The sequence below is a fragment of the Brassica oleracea genome, chromosome C2, assembly GCF_000695525.1.
Source record: "Brassica oleracea var. oleracea cultivar TO1000 chromosome C2, BOL, whole genome shotgun sequence".
Classification (NCBI taxonomy): domain Eukaryota; kingdom Viridiplantae; phylum Streptophyta; class Magnoliopsida; order Brassicales; family Brassicaceae; genus Brassica; species Brassica oleracea.
Window position 1 is genome coordinate 21,693,162 of NC_027749.1, and position 18,392 is coordinate 21,711,553.

The following is an 18,392-nucleotide window of genomic DNA, read 5'->3' on the forward strand; positions in this document are numbered from 1 at the left end:
ACAACTCTTAGGACACGGTCAGAGTTATAGCTATCAGCTCTGTTGCTAGAAGGACGTTGTCTCCCAAGCTTCGACCTTTGAGGAAGGCTGTTTGGTTGGGACTAACACACAGCTGCAGGATCGGCTTCAATCTATTGGCAATGATCTTCGTGATGAGCTTGTATATAATGTTGCAACAACTTATCGGTCTGTAGTCCCCCAACTTGCAGGCTTCGGGAGATTTAGTGATCAGGCAGATAGCTGTTGTGTTGAGGCCTCTCAGTAGACGACCATTCCTGAAAAACTCAGCTACAGCAGCAATGACATCGTTACCCACTGTCTCCCATGAGGCTCGGAGAAATTCCACACAATAACCATCAGGACTGGGGCTCTTGTTGAGCGGCATAGAGAAGAGTGTGGCCTTGATTTCAGCTGCCCCGACTTCCCTAGCAAGGTAGGCCTGATGAAGATCCGAGCATCTAAAATCCAACAGGCTTCAGAGGGTGTCCACGTTCACTGGTGAAGTAGGCATGTCTGTATGACCCAATATGCGTTGCAAATAAGCTGCCGAGTGGTCTTTGATCCCTGAGTTTGTTCCAATAAAAGTCTCATTCTCATCCCTGAGGAAATGAATGTGATTCTGGGTTACCCGCTGATCCACTGTCTTATGATAGAAGCTTGTATTCCTGTCTCCAACGTCTGCCCATCGGACCCTCGAGCGTTGTCTATAGAACTTTTGCTCTGCTGTCAACAATTTGTTTAGCTTGTCTCTCTTATGATGCTCCTCCACAGCCGTTGCTCTGTTCGGATTAGTAAGCAGGACCCATTGTAACACCTCCACTCTTGCTCCCTGCTCTTTAACACGTTCCGAGATGCCACTATAATGCCTCTTGTTGAGCCTGTGCAATTCCTTTTTTAGACACTTCATTGATCGCACCAGTTTAAATTGATTTGAACCCACTATAGATGCTGCCTGCCAAGCATTATCTACTGTCTACAGGAACTCAGGGTGATCAATTATGTGATGATAGAACTTGAAAGACTTACGTATTTGTCGCCTAAGAGATGGCATTCTGAACAGGCATGGCGCGTGATCAGACTGGCCACGCTCCAAATAGTCTGCATATGAATCAAAAAACGAATTCGACCAAGCCTGATTGATGAGGGAGTGATCAATCTTCTTAGCAATAGGGTTGTCTTCTTGATTATTCCACCAGGTGAAAGGGGATCCTTTCGCTTGCTCCTCAAAAATCTCAGCGACCTGCAAAACTGTAACCATGTCATCCATTCCAGCAACATCAATAATGGAGAGGGGGTAACTGGAGTGATTACTAGTCCTCATTATTTGGTTATAGTCTCCGACTAAAGCCCATGGAGAAGTACCGGAGAGGTGTCGTGAAGGTAGACCAACTCTTCACAACTCTTCCAAGTCGGGTCTTCTTACTAAAGTCGACGTTTTGTAACCATGGAGACGATTATGTGGTGATGTTGACGGCGAACAGTGATGGATTTTGTACTAGAATTTGTCACCGCTGTTCAACTAGAGTATGAAAGTTTGCTTCTCTTGTTCTTATTTTCCATAACAAATTTCGCCTTTTTTATTTCTTTGCTTATATATATTTTAGAGCAAAATTATCAGTAAGAATGATTTAGCAAAAAAAAAAAACATTATCAGAAAGAAATCCTTTTGGATTCTAAAAAAAAAATATCAATATTATACTTAAATGATTAAATTTTTATTTTTTAAACCAGTTAAATGACACATGTTGTTTATTAATAGGTTCCTAAAAATGAGGTTTAAGAACTTTTGTACACTTTTTTGATGTTTTTAATATTTTTTATTTTGTTTTAATTGTAAGAACCCTTCTAAGAGTGGGAGAATCTAGCCTATACTGTTTACTTCAGTGTACGGGAGCAGTTTACTGTTCCGATGGCCCTATTTCAGGGTTGAATTATATATATATATATTAATCTTTTTTAAAGAAAATTTTAGGTGAAAGAAGAGTTCAATTATTCAACCGGGCGACGATTTTATTCAAATGTAACCCTTGAATTGTCAAGTTAGAGACAACGTACGTATTGGGTAAAATAAATATTAGCATACAGCTGTTTGTGTTTCAATTCATATATTTATTTATATTTGACTTTGTAGATTACAACTTCCTCAGAAGTCATAGCGATGTGTAGGATAGAATTTTCATCATGCCGAGACGGAGAGAAAGCCTTGTTACTTAAAAAATACAAATACATACGACCATGCTTCCGCCATGCACATCTGAAATTATTTTTGGTCAAACGGATTATATTTAACAAAAATGAATTAATAAAATACATATACAGGTGCAAAATGTTGGAAAAAACATTTACAAATATATCTTTCGCTTCACTAGCTCAATGCTGTTTCAGTTATGTTCCCCAAACGTAGTTAGTTAGATCTCTAAGTTCGATTTCATTGCTACTTTTGATGAAACATATATGATTTATGTTTTAAGGCCTCTTTCATGTGTTATTGTCCCTAGTCTAAAAACTAAATTTGAACTAAAATGCAATGGTAGACTAGTCGTCTATATGGTCTACGCTGAATTCTCGTAGAAAAACTTTTGAATGTTGTCAACGAAATCTAAAGCACAAACTAAACATATTCTTTCTTTCTTTTTTGCATACACAAACTAAACATATTCACAACTTTCTTTATACTAAATAGTTTTAAAATTTGGAGGCTCAATACAAAGGCGCCACTAAACGTACGCTAATATGTTTCTCTTCTTATAAGTAGGCGTTGTTAACGACTAATAAGTATATACTAGAAGAAGCTTTAAAGAAGTTTCATAAACTAATAACTTTTTTTTTGTCACAATCATAAACTAATAACTACATGCATAAAAAGCGACTATATGTTGGCCAAACCCAAGAGGCGGCGCGTGACCAACTTGTCGTACCGGAATGGTGGCTATAACAACTTAACACTACTCTAAGACTCTTCTTCCTTGAAAACTCTACATAGAGATTCTATCTTCTTAAAAGTGTGCGGGAAAATATTATATCTTCATACAAAGTGTGAGCACGATTAGTTTATAGAGACAGTTGAATTAAACTAGGCATAGACATATGTGTTTGCGTTTGTGATTTGCAATAGAATTCCTTACAAGAATCAGATACCCTGATTAATTAACTATATTAAAGGAAACTAATCTAAAAATTAGAGAGAAGAAAAGCGAGCTCTAGATGATAATAAGTGAAATATATATATCGCCGATATTTTTGGACTTTTTAAACATTATCTTGCATGCATATGCATGTACATTAGCTTTGTGATTTATGACGATTCATTGATTATACATTACGATTATGACTTTTAATTAGTGCTTACATTACGTTATGCATATGTACAGCTCCCATTTTTGTTACATTTTTTACACAATCAATAGGAATTTTATAATGCGCACATGTTACATTTTTAATTATATGTCCTAGACATGGTCAACTTTCTTGGCGAGCCAAAGATTTAATCGCCATTTGGGGTTACCTTTAAATTATTAACTAGGAAAAGACCTGCGCAGGATAAATTTATATGAAAATTATGTAAGAAATATTGTATGGGAAATAAAATTTATACTATTAATCGAAATAGTATTTTTGGCTCTTAAACAATTTTTTAAATTTTTTTTTGTTAATTACATAATTTGTTTACTAATGAACTGATCTCATTTTTAAAAATATTTTAGGTCAAAAAATTATTTATCGCATAAAAACCTAACGTTTAGGCCGAATAATCTCATGCCTACTATTTGGTTACAATGAAACTATGCCAGCTCAGTTTTATATTATGATTTAGCAATTTAAAATTTAATTACGGTTATGAGAAGTTTACGTTCACGTGTCAATCCTATCTATCTTCGATATTTTTCTCTTTTTTGTGTCATTTTGGTTATTGCTCGATATAAACATTGATTTTTGAGTTTAATCTCATTTCTTTCTTTTATTTTGACCAGAGATTTAGAAAATGTTTAAGATTCAAAATTATTAAATAGATACATACTTAGGTTAAGATCTGTGGAGAATATATATTTTATATTTATCACTTATATTATATTTTTCTGCATATTATGAAATAATAAAATAATAAAATAATAATTATATATTAAATAACTAAGAAATCAGTTACTATTATATAATAAATTGGATTGCATATATAAATCAAATGACCACTCTTGTTTATTCGGAATCATTTTAGGATAAATAAATAAAAAATAATCAATCTTATCTATCGTATATGATATATAATTAAATTCAAGCGATTTTGAATTTATTTATATGATTTTATTATCATTGTATCTTATTATAGAAAAAAATTTAAACATTGATCACAAAACTTTATGTGAGACTTTTAACAGTTTTAGTAATTTATACTCGTTTTGAAAAATTCAAAATACAACATATACAAAAAGTCAAAATTTTTTAATAATTTATTTTAATAATAAAGAATTAAACAAAAATGATAGAAAGTATACAGATTATTAGCAAATCTTCATTATTTAAAATCATTAATTACTATATATATCATAATCACATTAGGTAATTCTGTATGTTTTATTTAAGAAAATAATATATAATAAATTTAAATTTGATAAATGAATGGTTCATAATGGACATGCTATATATATAACATTCTCTAGCAGTTTAATTTTGGACTAACAAAATTCTCAATTGATTTTCAAGCCACCACGTAAACAAATTTATATTCCAATTACGTGAAAACTCAGCATGACATTTTTAATTAGTACAAACTACATGTTTAAAACTTTTTAAATGATTCTCTATTAATATATAGGGGATGTTAAACCATTGATCATTATTTTTAACATAATAATTTTAACAATTTTAGTAATTTTTTCGTTTTTAAAATTCAAAATATAACATATATGAAAAAAATCTATATTTTAATTTTATAGCTAATTTGATTGTTTAATTTATTTTAATAATATAAAATTAAACAAAAACGATGGATGAGATATAAATTGTTATCAAATCTTTTTTATCAGAATCATTAATTGTCATATATATATATTAGTCATATTTGGTAATTTCATAGTTTTTATTTAAGGAAAGAAAAGAAAATAGTAATTATATACTCTAATTAATTTTATTGTTAGTTTAATGAAAAATATAATATATACTTAATTGGACCAATATATTTTCTAAGGATTCTGAATTTCGTCTGGTGATGACACGTGACTACAATTAAAGGTCGTAATGTTTGTTAATTAATATATAACAGATTTTCTTTTTGACTTTACCTTTAATTATTTGGCTGTAGCTCTTATGTATGTATCGCTGTAAAATATCACATCCACTGTTTTATAAAACTATAGCACAAACCGATCTTCAAAAGCCGATATCGAATTATTAATTTACTGCACTTGGGGTGTTTCTTTAATTCATTAAAAGCCCTGGTCAACTTTCTTTGACGATCCCGGGATATAATCACCAATTACGGAAATATCAAGGGTAAATATGTCATTCGACAGTTATAAGCATCTTAGTCAATTACTATAACTTTCTCGTTTGCTTCCTTAACGATTCAGCCGCGTTTGTGTCTGACTCGGAACTCAGTTTGACTCAATTACAAGATTTTTTTTTTGATAAAAAGATGTTCTTGTTTCTGACCAAAAATAGTCTTGTTAACTTTGTTAAAGCAAAATACTATCTTGCCATGGCCGGTCCTAGCTTGAAACAATTATGAATTAGAAGTTAAAAGATTAATATATTTTTTTTGTCAGAAAAAGATTAATATATTTTTTTTTGTCAGAAAAAGATTAATTTTTTTAATCAGTTCAAAAACTAAATAATCAAAGGGTTACACATGTTAATTACTATTCTTTCCATTTCAAAAAAAATACATATTTTAGATTTTTTATACATATTAAAAAAATATATTAAAATTTGATCGTAAATAAACTGTTTTTTGTGAATAACAATTTTTCATAACTTTTAGCCAATATAAATCAAATAAACACCATTAATTTTTTAAAAATTTACAATTTTTCATTAAATAATATTTTTTATTGAAAAAATAAAAAATATATCTTCTTAAAACAAATTTTTTTTTGTAGAATATGGATTTTTATGAAACGGAGAGAGTATAATTCAAGGGATGAACTAAATGTTTACTCTCGCTATGTTGAATACAGACTTTACACTTCCGTGACGCAAATCATTCTAAATTTCTAAATAATATTTTTCAAAAATATAAATTATCAGTAAAAAATAAATGAAAAGTTTAAGTTGAACATGTCCGTATTATTCAGAAAATCTACGACATGTTTCTAAAAATCAGCGTATTTTTTTGGTTAAAGAAAAATAGGTAAACTATGAATATTCCAATTAAAAAAACGTGTGGACTGAGAATAAGCTTTCTCTCTCCCTAAGCTAAAGCATATAAATAGCTGTCGCCTGCACATTATTTGTAATCAGAACGCACTAATAAAAGCTCTCAACTTCTTCTTGAAAGCTTTAACCTTTTTCTGCAATCTCTTATCACTTCCAAGAAACAAAAACCCTCAGATTCAATCATTAGTTTGTACTAATTAAATTCATTTGTGGAATGGCTCTAGCTAAAGAGATAATGGGTTCTCGTCTCATCTTTGAGAGATCATCATCACTAGCTTCCTCTCCGTTTCAGTCTCGTCTCTCCATCAAGAAGAAGACACAGAGAACGCAATTATCTATCAATCCTTTTGACTTGAGGCCGATGAAAGCTGCTATCTCCGGCGGTGTCGTGGAGGCAATCAGCGAGGATTTGGTTAAAACGTTGCGTTTTAACACACTTGGTAGAAACCAAGAAAATGAGGAGGTGGAGAAGGCGGTTCAATTTAAGGTGAGAGCAGTTGTGACGGTGAGGAACAAGAACAAAGAAGACTTTAAAGAGACTTTGGTTAAGCATTTAGATGCTTTTACCGACAAAATCGGTAGAAACGTTGTCTTGGAGCTTATCAGCATTCAAGTTGATCCAAGTAAGTTAGTTATAAGTTAAACTTTATTTTTAATAATTTATTTATTTTTATTATAGTTTTTGATTATTTTCTCCCCAAATAAATTTCTAAAAATAGAAACGAATGAGCCTAAGAAGAGCAAACCGGCGATATTGAAAGATTGGTCAAAGAAATCAAATTCAAAAGCGGAGAAAGTCCATTACGCGGCGGAGTTCACGGTGGACTCGGCCTTTGGTTTGCCGGGAGCCATCACGGTGACTAACAAACACCAAAAAGAGTTTTTCCTTGAAAACATCACCATAGAAGGCTTTGCATGTGGCCCTGTTCACTTCCCATGTAACTCATGGGTCCAATCCCAAAATGACCATCCATCAAAACGTATTTTCTTCACTAATCAGGTAATTAATTAACTCGTAATCAAATACCATCAACAAACCTGTTAAATGTGAATTTATTATTATACTATATCATATAGTACTATCATGGTTGGTCCAAAACTCGTCTTAATTAACTACCGTGACTTTCAACTACATACTTTGGTCTGAAAAATTAAATGTGGTTATAAAATTGAGCAGCCTTATTTGCCTAGCGAGACACCGTCCGGTCTAAGAACATTAAGGGAGCAAGAGTTGGAGAATCTAAGAGGAAATGGTAAAGGAGAAAGAAAATTATCAGACAGAATCTACGACTTTGATGTTTACAACGACATAGGTAATCCCGACATATCAACAGAACTAGCCCGTCCGGTGTTTGGTGGTCGTGAGTTTCCTTACCCTAGACGCTGTCGAACCGGCCGGCGTTCCTCAGATACCGACCTAATGTCCGAGAGACGAGTAGAGAAACCATTGCCGATGTATGTGCCGCGAGATGAGCAGTTTGAGGAGTCTAAGAAGAACACTTTTGCTGCGTGTAGGCTCAAGGCGGTTTTACATAACCTTGTACCTTCACTGAAAGCTAGTATTTTGGCTGAGGACTTTGCTAACTTCGGTGAGATTGATAGTCTCTATAAAGAAGGCTTGCTTCTCAAGTTAGGGATTCAAGATGATATGTTCAAGAAGTTCCCTTTGCCTAAGATCGTCACTACCCTCCAAAAATCTAGCGAAGGGTTGCTCAGATACGATACTCCCAAAATAGTTTCAAGTAAGGACATTCATTTACTTCTAATAGTATTTGATTAAATCTTTTGATTGTTTTCATTAATTCTTTTTTCTTAATGATATTTCGAGGTTCATTAGTTAACTAACACATGTGCCACCACATACATAGACATATTCACATGCTGCTTAATTATGAACTAGTCGAAAATATGTAGTTCTATGTACTTGGGTATTTGGAACCAACACTGGAACTTTCTTGAATAAAGAAACATGCTTCACGTGCTTAATTCATTTATATTTTAATTCACCTAAAAGGTAATTCGGCTGGTAGTAGTTACATTAGTTTGAGCATATAATTCGATTAAAAGCGCGTTTCTGTTTTATATTAATTCGATAAACTGCTTACTTAGATCTTATAGCATAGTTTAATTTATCTAATGGCTCTTTTTACCTTTAATGTTAATATAGAGGATAAATACGCATGGCTTCGAGATGACGAGTTCGCACGCCAAGCCATAGCTGGGATCAACCCAGTCAATATAGAACGAGTCACGACTTATCCACCGGTCAGCAATCTTGACCGCGAGATCTACGGTTCACATCTAGACTCTGCTCTCACCGAAGACCACATCATCGGTCACCTTGACGGCTTGTCCGTACAACAAGTACGAATCTATATCTAGATTACATAAACATAAAAGAAAACAATTTTGACTAAATCATTAATTCATTTTTAATTGAATTTTCAGGCGTTGGAGACGAACCGTTTGTTCATGGTGGACTACCACGACACATACTTACCATTTCTAGACCGAATCAACGCGTTGGATGGACGCAAGGCTTACGCGACTCGAACCATATTGTTCTTGACTCGTCTGGGTACACTTAAGCCTGTAGCCATCGAGCTAAGCCTCCCAAAGTCCAAGCGTGTTGTCACACCACCAATAGACGCAACCTCCAACTGGACGTGGCAGCTAGCCAAAGCCCATGTTGGGTCCAACGACGCTGGCGTCCACCAGCTTGTGAACCACTGGTTACGTACCCATGCGTGTTTGGAGCCGTTTATATTAGCTGCTCATAGACAATTAAGCGCTCTGCACCCGATATACAAATTATTGGACCCTCACATGAGGTACACTCTAGAGATCAATGCCGTGGCTCGACAGACTTTGGTTAGCGCGGATGGTGTGATTGAGTCGTGCTTCACAGCTGGTCAGTACGGCCTGGAGATCAGTGCAGCTGCGTATAAGAATCAGTGGCGGTTTGATATGGAAGGCCTCCCTGCTGATCTCATCCGAAGGTAATGTCTCAATAAGTTGTTATAACATAGTATTAAACTAACTCTAGTGCACATAACACTATATATTATATGATCTAACTATTTTTTATTTTTTATTTGATTTTCAGAGGAATGGCTGTTCCTGACCCAACACAACCACATGGGCTTAAACTACTTGTCGAAGATTACCCATACGCCAACGACGGTCTCTTGTTATGGTCAGCGATCCAAACCTGGGTCCGAACCTACGTGGAACGTTATTACCCTAACCCGAACCTAGTCAAAACCGACACAGAGCTCCAAGCCTGGTACTCCGAGTCTATCAACGTAGGCCACGCCGATCACCGCGACGCCGACTGGTGGCCGGAGCTTTCCACCGTCGATGACCTCGTCTCCATCATCACTACCATAGTTTGGCTCGCCTCCGCACAACACGCAGCTCTCAATTTCGGACAGTACCCTTACGGAGGTTATGTCCCGAACCGACCACCGTTGATGAGACAGCTGATCCCTGACGAGTCAGAACCCGAGTTCGCTAGTTTTGTCGAGGATCCGCAAAAGTATTTTTTCTCTTCGTTGCCGAGTTTGTTGCAAACGACGAAGTTTATGGCGGTGGTTGATACTTTATCGACGCATTCGCCTGACGAGGAGTATATCGGGGAGAGACAACAGCCGTCGATTTGGACCGGAGATGCTGAGATTGTTGATGCGTTTTATGGATTCTCGGCGGAGATTGGTCGGATTGAACAAGAGATTGAGAAGAGGAATAAAGATCCTAGCCGTAGGAATAGGTGTGGGGCCGGAGTTTTGCCCTACGAGTTGATGGCTCCGAGTTCTGAACCGGGTGTTACGTGCAGAGGCGTACCTAATAGCGTATCGATTTAGAATAATTTTAATTTTAAATATAGGGAACCTATAAGTAAATAAATAGGTTTTTGAGACAAATAAAGTTATAATTTATTAATTAATTTATTTTTTCTTGGATGCAATTGGTGTATGTCTCCAAGGATTTGCGAAAACTTTATAGTTGATTATGTTGTAAAATTTAGTGTAAACATTAATAACATCAATAAATTTTGTGTAAACATTAAGGTATTACAATTGTTGAACTTTAAATGAGATTTGTTAAAATTACTAATTTCTGATATTATTTTAAAATTTTATCACACTTTGCTGTTTATTTTGTAAGAATGTTTTGGTAAGGATAGTTATACAAATTAAAATTTATAGATATTAATCAATTAAGTTAAAAGAAATGCAATATAATTTTAAGTAAACTGATGGCACTACATGTTACTACGAAAACAAAAGATCCTAGATAAGACGACTGAAAAAGTTGAAGATAATATTTTATTTATTTTAATAGCAAGTGTATAATGTTTGTTGTTGCTGAGACAAAAAAAATAAAAAAATAAAAAAAAAAAATAAAAGATTTTCGTTTAAGAAAACACTTGATTCACAAGCAGGAGATTGACGTTCTGCTCTAACCATGATGAATTGCGCCTGGATTAATTATCACTAGATAGTAGATCTCTAATTGTTTTTGATCTCACTAAAATGATCCGCTTCTTTCTCTTCTTTAGCAAAATTGTCACTTTGACGATTCATTGCAGTTTCTATTACTGACATGTAGAAGTAGACAAGCCCACCAAATGGCGGCTTTATTGTCCTTGTTTGTCAATCAGGACCATGTACAAAATTAGAGGAGACGTAAGCAACCACAGACTGAGACTGTGGTTTTTCTACACGTCATTGAGTGGGGTTTGGTGAGATTAAGAAGTCTTTCTTCATAACCAAGGTATGTAAACCTGTTTTGTCTGAAATTTGGAACATGCTTTCGGATGTACTCAGATTCATAGACATTGACAAGGAGAATGAGCCTACACCACTTAAACTCAGTTGGTGAACTAAAGTCAATTCAGGATTTGATGTTTTAAGTCATTGTGATGAAAATATCCAAGTAGTACTGTCCCTTTTGAACACGCACACAATTGAAACTTACACATCTGAAGTTACAAAACTGAAAACTGACTGCTAAATATAGCTCACTTTTTTAAGCTACGTTTCTATCACAACATCTGCACAATTTCATGGAATCCTATGGTATTTTCACTTATCTATACCTGTATAAAAAAAACTAAATAATTATCTTTTGTGTGATTATTTACTCTACTCCCCCTTGGGTGTATAAACTGGTTCCTAGACTCTTGTACAAAGTAGTATCTGAATACACGGTCCGAGACCTCATTGCCTTGTGTTTACGTCTCTTCTTTCGACCTCCTTGATGTTTTGGACATACCTTTGCTTCCTCCTTCACGACTTTGACATCATCCTTACATTTGACGTCATGGACTTCGTTTGAACCTACAACTTGAACAATGTACACAAATGGCCCGTTTTGGATGTCTTTGAGGTCTAGAATTGGCTCCAGAGTCTTGACCACCGTCGTCATAGTGGGTCGTGACTTAGGGTTGTGGCTCAGGCACTGGTAAGCCAACTCAGCTGCTTTTCTGATGCCTTCAAAAGAGTATCTCCCTTCTAGACTTGGGTCTATGATCTGTTCTAGCTTGTTGGTATCCTTTAACATGGGTCTTGCCCATTCCACTAGCCTCCTCCCTCTCTGTGACCGGTACTTCTCCACTGCCTTTCTAGCTGTTAGCATCTCCAAAAGCACCACACCGAAACTGAACACGTCGCTCATAGTTGTCAAATGACCTGAAACGCACCAAGAAACATGTTAGCTAAGAGTGTGATGGCTATGTGCTTTATAACAAGTAGCCTTCACGTTATGTTTTTTATAACCTGCTGAGATGTATTCTGGAGCGGCATAGCCTTCTGTTCCCATCACACTTTTGGTAAAGTTTGAATCTTCTACCTCTGATCCATCTGTGGCTAAGCCGAAATCTGAAAGCTTAGAGCTGTAATCCTGTAAGTTTCAGATATAAGGTTTAAGTTATTTGACATGAGAAAAAAATGTATATATCTTATCCCATAATAGCACATAAATTTTTCTTTCGAAATAGTATTAATAAAAGTTAAAAAGATTTTTTTTTTATATTTGGATTTAGGTTTAGTGATTAAGATAGAGGTATAATTAATGTATAGGTTATTTGGAATAATTTAGTTATTTATTCTTTAATTAATGCTGTTTTTGATATTTTTTATGCGCTATTTTTGTTATAATTTTTTATGCTATCTAAGGGATTTTACCATAGATCTAATGATATATTGAAATGCAAAAAGTATGAGGAAAAGCTTCTGAATTACCGCGCTCAAGAGGATGTTTGAAGGCTTAAAATCTCTGTAGATGACAGGTTTCTCTTCTTTGTGAAGGAACTCAAGGCCTTTTGCAGCACCAATCAGAATCTTCACTCTTGTTAACCAAGGCAAGGCTCCACCATACTCTGCATCGTACCAAACATTCACATACTGTTATTAATACTTCTCTCTGTAACAATCATTTTTCAATTTTTTGGTATGATTTAGCCAACTCACTCTGAAATAGATGGTCTTCCAGATTGCCTCTTTCCATGTATTCATAAACTAGAAGCCTGTGATCATCCTCACAGCAGTATCCGATCAAGTTCACAAGATGTGGATGCTTCAACTGACCAAGGATTATAACTTCAGCCTGCATAATGTCCAAGAAACAATCTCAAATGAGCTGAAATATAATATTTGAAATGTGATAAGTCAATATGCAGATGGAGAAAAAGTTAATACCAGCCACTCTCTATGGCCTTGTCCACCTTCTTGTTTCAAGGCCTTGACAGCAACAGGCTGAGATTTCAAACCAGTCTTGAGGCTATCATCAACAAACCCTTTGTAGACTTCCCCAAATCCTCCTTCGCCGAGGTAGTTATGCTTTGAGAAGCCTTGTGTGATCGTTTTGAGCTCTTCGTAGGTGAAGATGTGAATGTTTATGAGAAAAGAGTTTGAGAAGTCGTTGAGTGATATGGTTGAACTGCTGAAATCAGACAAGGATACTCTGCTTCGAACAGAGGTTTGTCTGGATAGCAGAAGAAGTTTTTCCTTTGATGGGTTTGTTGTTTTTGTCTTCTGGTTTGTGTTGTTGATGCAGCTTTATAGGAAGACATATGTTCTTCCATTGAAATCTCATTGCTTTCTTCTGAGAGAAGTTATCTTTTGTGTTACTTTGAGAAGATGTTGTCTCTCTATATTGTTTAACTTTTTTGTTTTGCTGAATATATATAGGGGATGATGAAACTTCTTTGAAAACGCTATTTGAGATATTGGAGAGAGAGAGAGGAAGCGAGTGGTGAGATATTGGTGAAGACTCGCAAAGGTAAAGTCTGTAGTCTTAAAAAGACATCTATTAGGATTTAGGAGACATCAGCACTAAGCATAACTAATTGTGAATTAATTAAAAAAAATATGCAAATGAGTAAGATTTTTCTTAGACTCAATTTTTTTTTTTGTATTTTCAGTTTCAAACTTTAATATTTGAAACAAAAAAATAAACTCTATTTTATGAAGTTGCATAATTTCCTAAATACCAAAAAGAAACAAATGTTTTTGCCTTTTTGGTTGGTTATATGATAATTTGATATTAATTTTTTTATAACAGATAGCTTAGTGTGTGTTATTATAATGTGCATGGGACACTTTCATAGGCAGTTCTGGATCCATTACAATTTTCTTTGACTGTCTCAAGCCAGCTCATTCTTTTTATGCTAATTGGCTACTATCATACACTTGTTAATTGTTAATGGAATGGTTGCATATGTATGATAAATTCATTTTCATCTAGAAGGATGTTGCTTAAACATATATTCATTTTCATCTAGAAGAATGTTGCTTCTGCTAAGTTAACATAAATTCATTTTCTTCTAGACGAATGCTGCTTCTGCTAAGTAAACTATGTTAGTTCTCTCAATAATTATAGTCATTTCGATTGTTTTATGTCTCTTTCTCTCTTTGAAGTTGGATATTTAGAATGTGTAATACAATACCTTTGGCTTTGCCACACCATTGACTTAAAACAATCGTATGGTATATTTTCTCCGTTAGGCCGAGTTGTTAAAAAGCAAAATGAGATTTTTTTTATACCTTATTAAAAGTCGGTCAATTATGTTTTGTTATTTCATATTATTCGATTATCAATAGAAACAAATAGAACAGTTTGTTTTTAATAATTTCACCTATATCTCACAGATAAAGAAACTTATAGAAATATCATCAAATCATACTGCTCTGCCATTATTGTTTCACTCTTTTGGAAATCATATTAATCTGTTCTTGTCGTGTCGTAAGTTCATAACTTATATACATACTAGTATTGACCCCATACGGAGGGAATACTTTTCTTGCAAATAAACAAATTTCAGTTACTAATATTTTTTTACTACTTAATGTATACTACTATAACTTTTGAATATATATATATATATATAGATATGACATAAATTATAAGCTCATTTCAGAAATAACTAAACCATAGATTGAATATTTTTCTTGACATATTAATTTGAAATTACAGTAAAAGAATTATAAATATAAGTGGATAATCCGTTATTTTGAAGAACACATAATCATAATGATTTTTCCATGTTTCAGTTTCCTTTAACTGTTCTCTAATGTTATATACGTATATATATAGATATATAAATAAGTATACACACGAAGATCATTTACCTTCTTTATTAAAAAAAGGTTGTTCTTCTGAGCTTACAAACAGTTGCATGCATTTGTGACTGACATTTGGAATGCTTTCAAATTATTTTTAGTGGTTGAATGTAGTTAATTTAAGATAATTATTTACAGAAATTGTTGGAATTTTTTTTAAACTATTTTACGCATGGTCTTGACTAAGACAGCCGAAATGGTCAAACAATAATTTAGGCTTCGAATGTTTACAACCGCCCTGCTCCACACTGCAGTTAACAGTAACAAAAATCTCTACATACACCATATAACTATACGTTTTTATAACTATTAAAATCGTACCGTAGTTAAACCGTTTGTCCCTGACCGCTCAAACCGCGGTCACCATTTAGAGCATTGAGGCCCTAACTATTTCTGTGTAAAAACTAAAAAGCAAATAAAATTATTTTTACATGAATTCTGACTGGTTAAACGTTTTGCATCTCATTTCAACCTACTCGTCTTCAACCTTCACCAGTTTTACTCTAGAATATATCTCATCTAATTTTCAACCAGCTTTGATGTCTCATGTACGTGTATGTCTGCAGCAAATAAAGATAATTTAAAAACTGAACAATACAAATATTTATGCCTTTTCTTTTCTGATTACTCAGATTTTTAGAGAATTAGTTTCTTATGAATTGGTTATGCATGAATATACCTGCATATTCTGGAAACCATGCAACAAAATCCTTAGGTTAGATGAAAATCTCTCCATAATCGCCATACCAATAGCAATCTCTTCTGAGGCGATGAATTAAACTCGATGCTTTGAAAGAGGAAAAATGTATATCGATCAAAATATGCATGCTTTAGACAAATGGTGGGATGAAACTTGTTGATGAAATAATTTTGAAGTTTTTAAAATTAGTACTAAGCAGTTTCCGTGAAAATAGTGGAGTCGTGGCCTCGAGTGAGAATGAAACTTCTCCTTTTTAATCTGAAGACACTAATGATGCATTATTTCTTTTTTCCAATTAATCTTGACACACAAAATATATGTAACGGAAACTAAAACTGAGTGGGGTCAAATCTTTTTCTCTTTATTTTCTATATATATATTTTTATTTTTTAATTTTCTTTGTCACATGTCAGAGTTTTTGATTATTCAGGCGACTTGCGCTTTAGTATATAAAGGATATAACCTCCTTTTTAAAATTCATATACACAGCAACATATGGTTTGCATAATTGCATGCGCAAGAAATTCTGTTCAAACTTTGTTTGGCATTTTATTTTTTGAATCAAAATTAAATTGTTATGTTACTACTTGGTTGCCGTATGAGATAATACAACATATTATTTCCCATTAAATACATGTTTATACGAAGCCAACGAAGATTAGCTTTTCGTTAAGGTCAATTTGCTCATTATCATTAATTTGTTTTTTCAACATTTAAAATATTTTGAGAGCGACAGGGCAACAACTTTATTGCCATTCTTGAAAATAATATCTACCATAGTTTTGATTTTCAAGTAATATCTCATTTCTTCTAGCTTATAAAAATTGGAAAAATTCCATAAAAATTCCTCAACTAAATTTCATTAAACTTTTTAATATCCAAACTTTTTTGCTACCCAGTTTAATACCTCAACTAATTAGAATATTCATTTTAATACACAACTTTTAAAATTGTACTACTTTTAATACCTAAATTTTGTTTATTTTAATTAAAAATACTAATAAGTTTCAAACAAAATTTAAAAATCTCCAAAATCTAAGAAAAATATTATATTTTCGTATTTATTTAAATATTTAAGAAAGCAGGTAAATAAATTAGGGAGAAAATTTTATAATTTAATTTTGAAGGAAAATAAATAAATTTGTTTTCTATTTCGGGAAAAGAAAAACTAAAGTCAAGATTTAAAAATTAAAAATTCTATTACAAAATTGAAGATTATACAAAATTAGTTACTTTTATTTCTCAAAAATAAATAAAATTAGATTTTTTTAAGATTCTTTTGTAACTTTTAGATTTTTTTTTTAATTTTCGTTTGAAATCTACTAGTATTTTAATTAAAATAAACAAATTTTGGGTATCAAAATGAGCATAGTTTTAAAATTTATATATGAAAATGAGATAAATAATTAATTGGGGTATTAAATGGGTAACAAAAAAATTTAAGTATTAAAAAGCTTAAAATAATTTAGTTGAGATATTTTTATGGAATTTACCCTATAAAATAATATCTACTAAGAGCTTTTATCTGATTTTAAAGATACTTGGAAATTTCATATATCTAAAAGTCGAAATATAGATGTGTGTAAAATTTAGGTAGCTTTTATTATGTTTGTCATGGAAAAATTCTATATATACATCGAAAAAGAAAAAGCTATAGTTTGGTAATCGTTAATGTTATTGTTTATAGAGAAATTGATACATCCTTTTGATCCAAAACTCAAACAAGGATGTGAACTGTAACACTCTAGTGACACATTTAGCACGTGACTTAGAGATATTTTTCAATTTCCACAAATCCTTGTATCCTATTATCAATTACATTTAGATCCAGAGTAACGATGAGTGTTCGTAACAGTCTATGTTATCCGTCGGATTACGCCTCGGTAACCGGACGCTGGGAGAGCCCAGATGTTATCATCATTACATACTCAGATATTTATAATTTGCTTCTGGAGAAGTGGCAAAGTAAAATTATTTTACATATAGTCAAACATATATTTTTGTTTAATGTAGATGGTATTAGTATGGTATATATGATTTCAAAATAATAATTGTAAATGAACCAAACTGAGCCAACTTAGTTGGTTTAACTAACTTGACCTGGAAATTCAAGTGGCCCTCGGTTTAATTATTGATATAAGGATTTCATTACGAATAAATAATGTGAAATGAGATCATTGCATTAGTTAAATCAGACCGGCAAGTCATATTAGAAAGTTAAAAAAAAGATGAATTGGATGACATAAATCGTATTTTCTTTCCACATGAATAACCAAATGAATAAAAACTATATGTGTATACAAGATTTAAAAAATGAAGAGAGAAATGTAATCATGAATCATTTCAGATGTTTCAATATAAGAGATCCCGATTTTGAAGTATATGTGAAAAATAGGAACATATAATAAAATAAATATTCAGAAAGTGAGTTTTTTTAAAAAAAAATATTGACGCAGCCGCAGGCCCGCAGAGCGTGGTATCGTTGCTTTTGACCTTGGTCCATTTTACATTGATATTTTAATGGAGCAGAGATAATCACGTCACGTGTATTTATGTTTTTGTTTTTAGAAACTACTAAACTCGTCAAGTCCCTTTCTGTTTTAAATTCACGCGGCCAGAAAAAATATTTTTAAACTTCAACATTTCGTTCGTGCATACACACGTAAAACTGCACAAGTGCCGGAATAATCTTGTAAGCT

At 33.1% G+C, this 18,392-nt stretch overlaps 1 protein-coding gene and 1 pseudogene across 1 annotated transcript; one reads left to right on the forward strand and one right to left on the reverse strand.

Moving 5' to 3' along the window:
• The first annotated feature begins 6,447 nt into the window (after nucleotides 1-6,447).
• LOC106327768 (lipoxygenase 4, chloroplastic) lies at nucleotides 6,448-10,432 on the forward strand. Its single transcript, XM_013766015.1, has 6 exons — nucleotides 6,448-6,992; nucleotides 7,089-7,369; nucleotides 7,547-8,111; nucleotides 8,537-8,733; nucleotides 8,818-9,368; nucleotides 9,476-10,432. The coding sequence occupies exons 1-6, from the start codon at nucleotides 6,584-6,586 to the stop codon at nucleotides 10,230-10,232; spliced, it is 2,760 nt and encodes a 919-aa protein (XP_013621469.1). The 5' UTR covers nucleotides 6,448-6,583; the 3' UTR covers nucleotides 10,233-10,432.
• An 885-nt stretch (nucleotides 10,433-11,317) lies between these two features.
• On the reverse strand, nucleotides 11,318-13,482 carry LOC106326034 (annotated as a pseudogene).
• Between the last annotated feature and the right edge of the window lie 4,910 nt (nucleotides 13,483-18,392).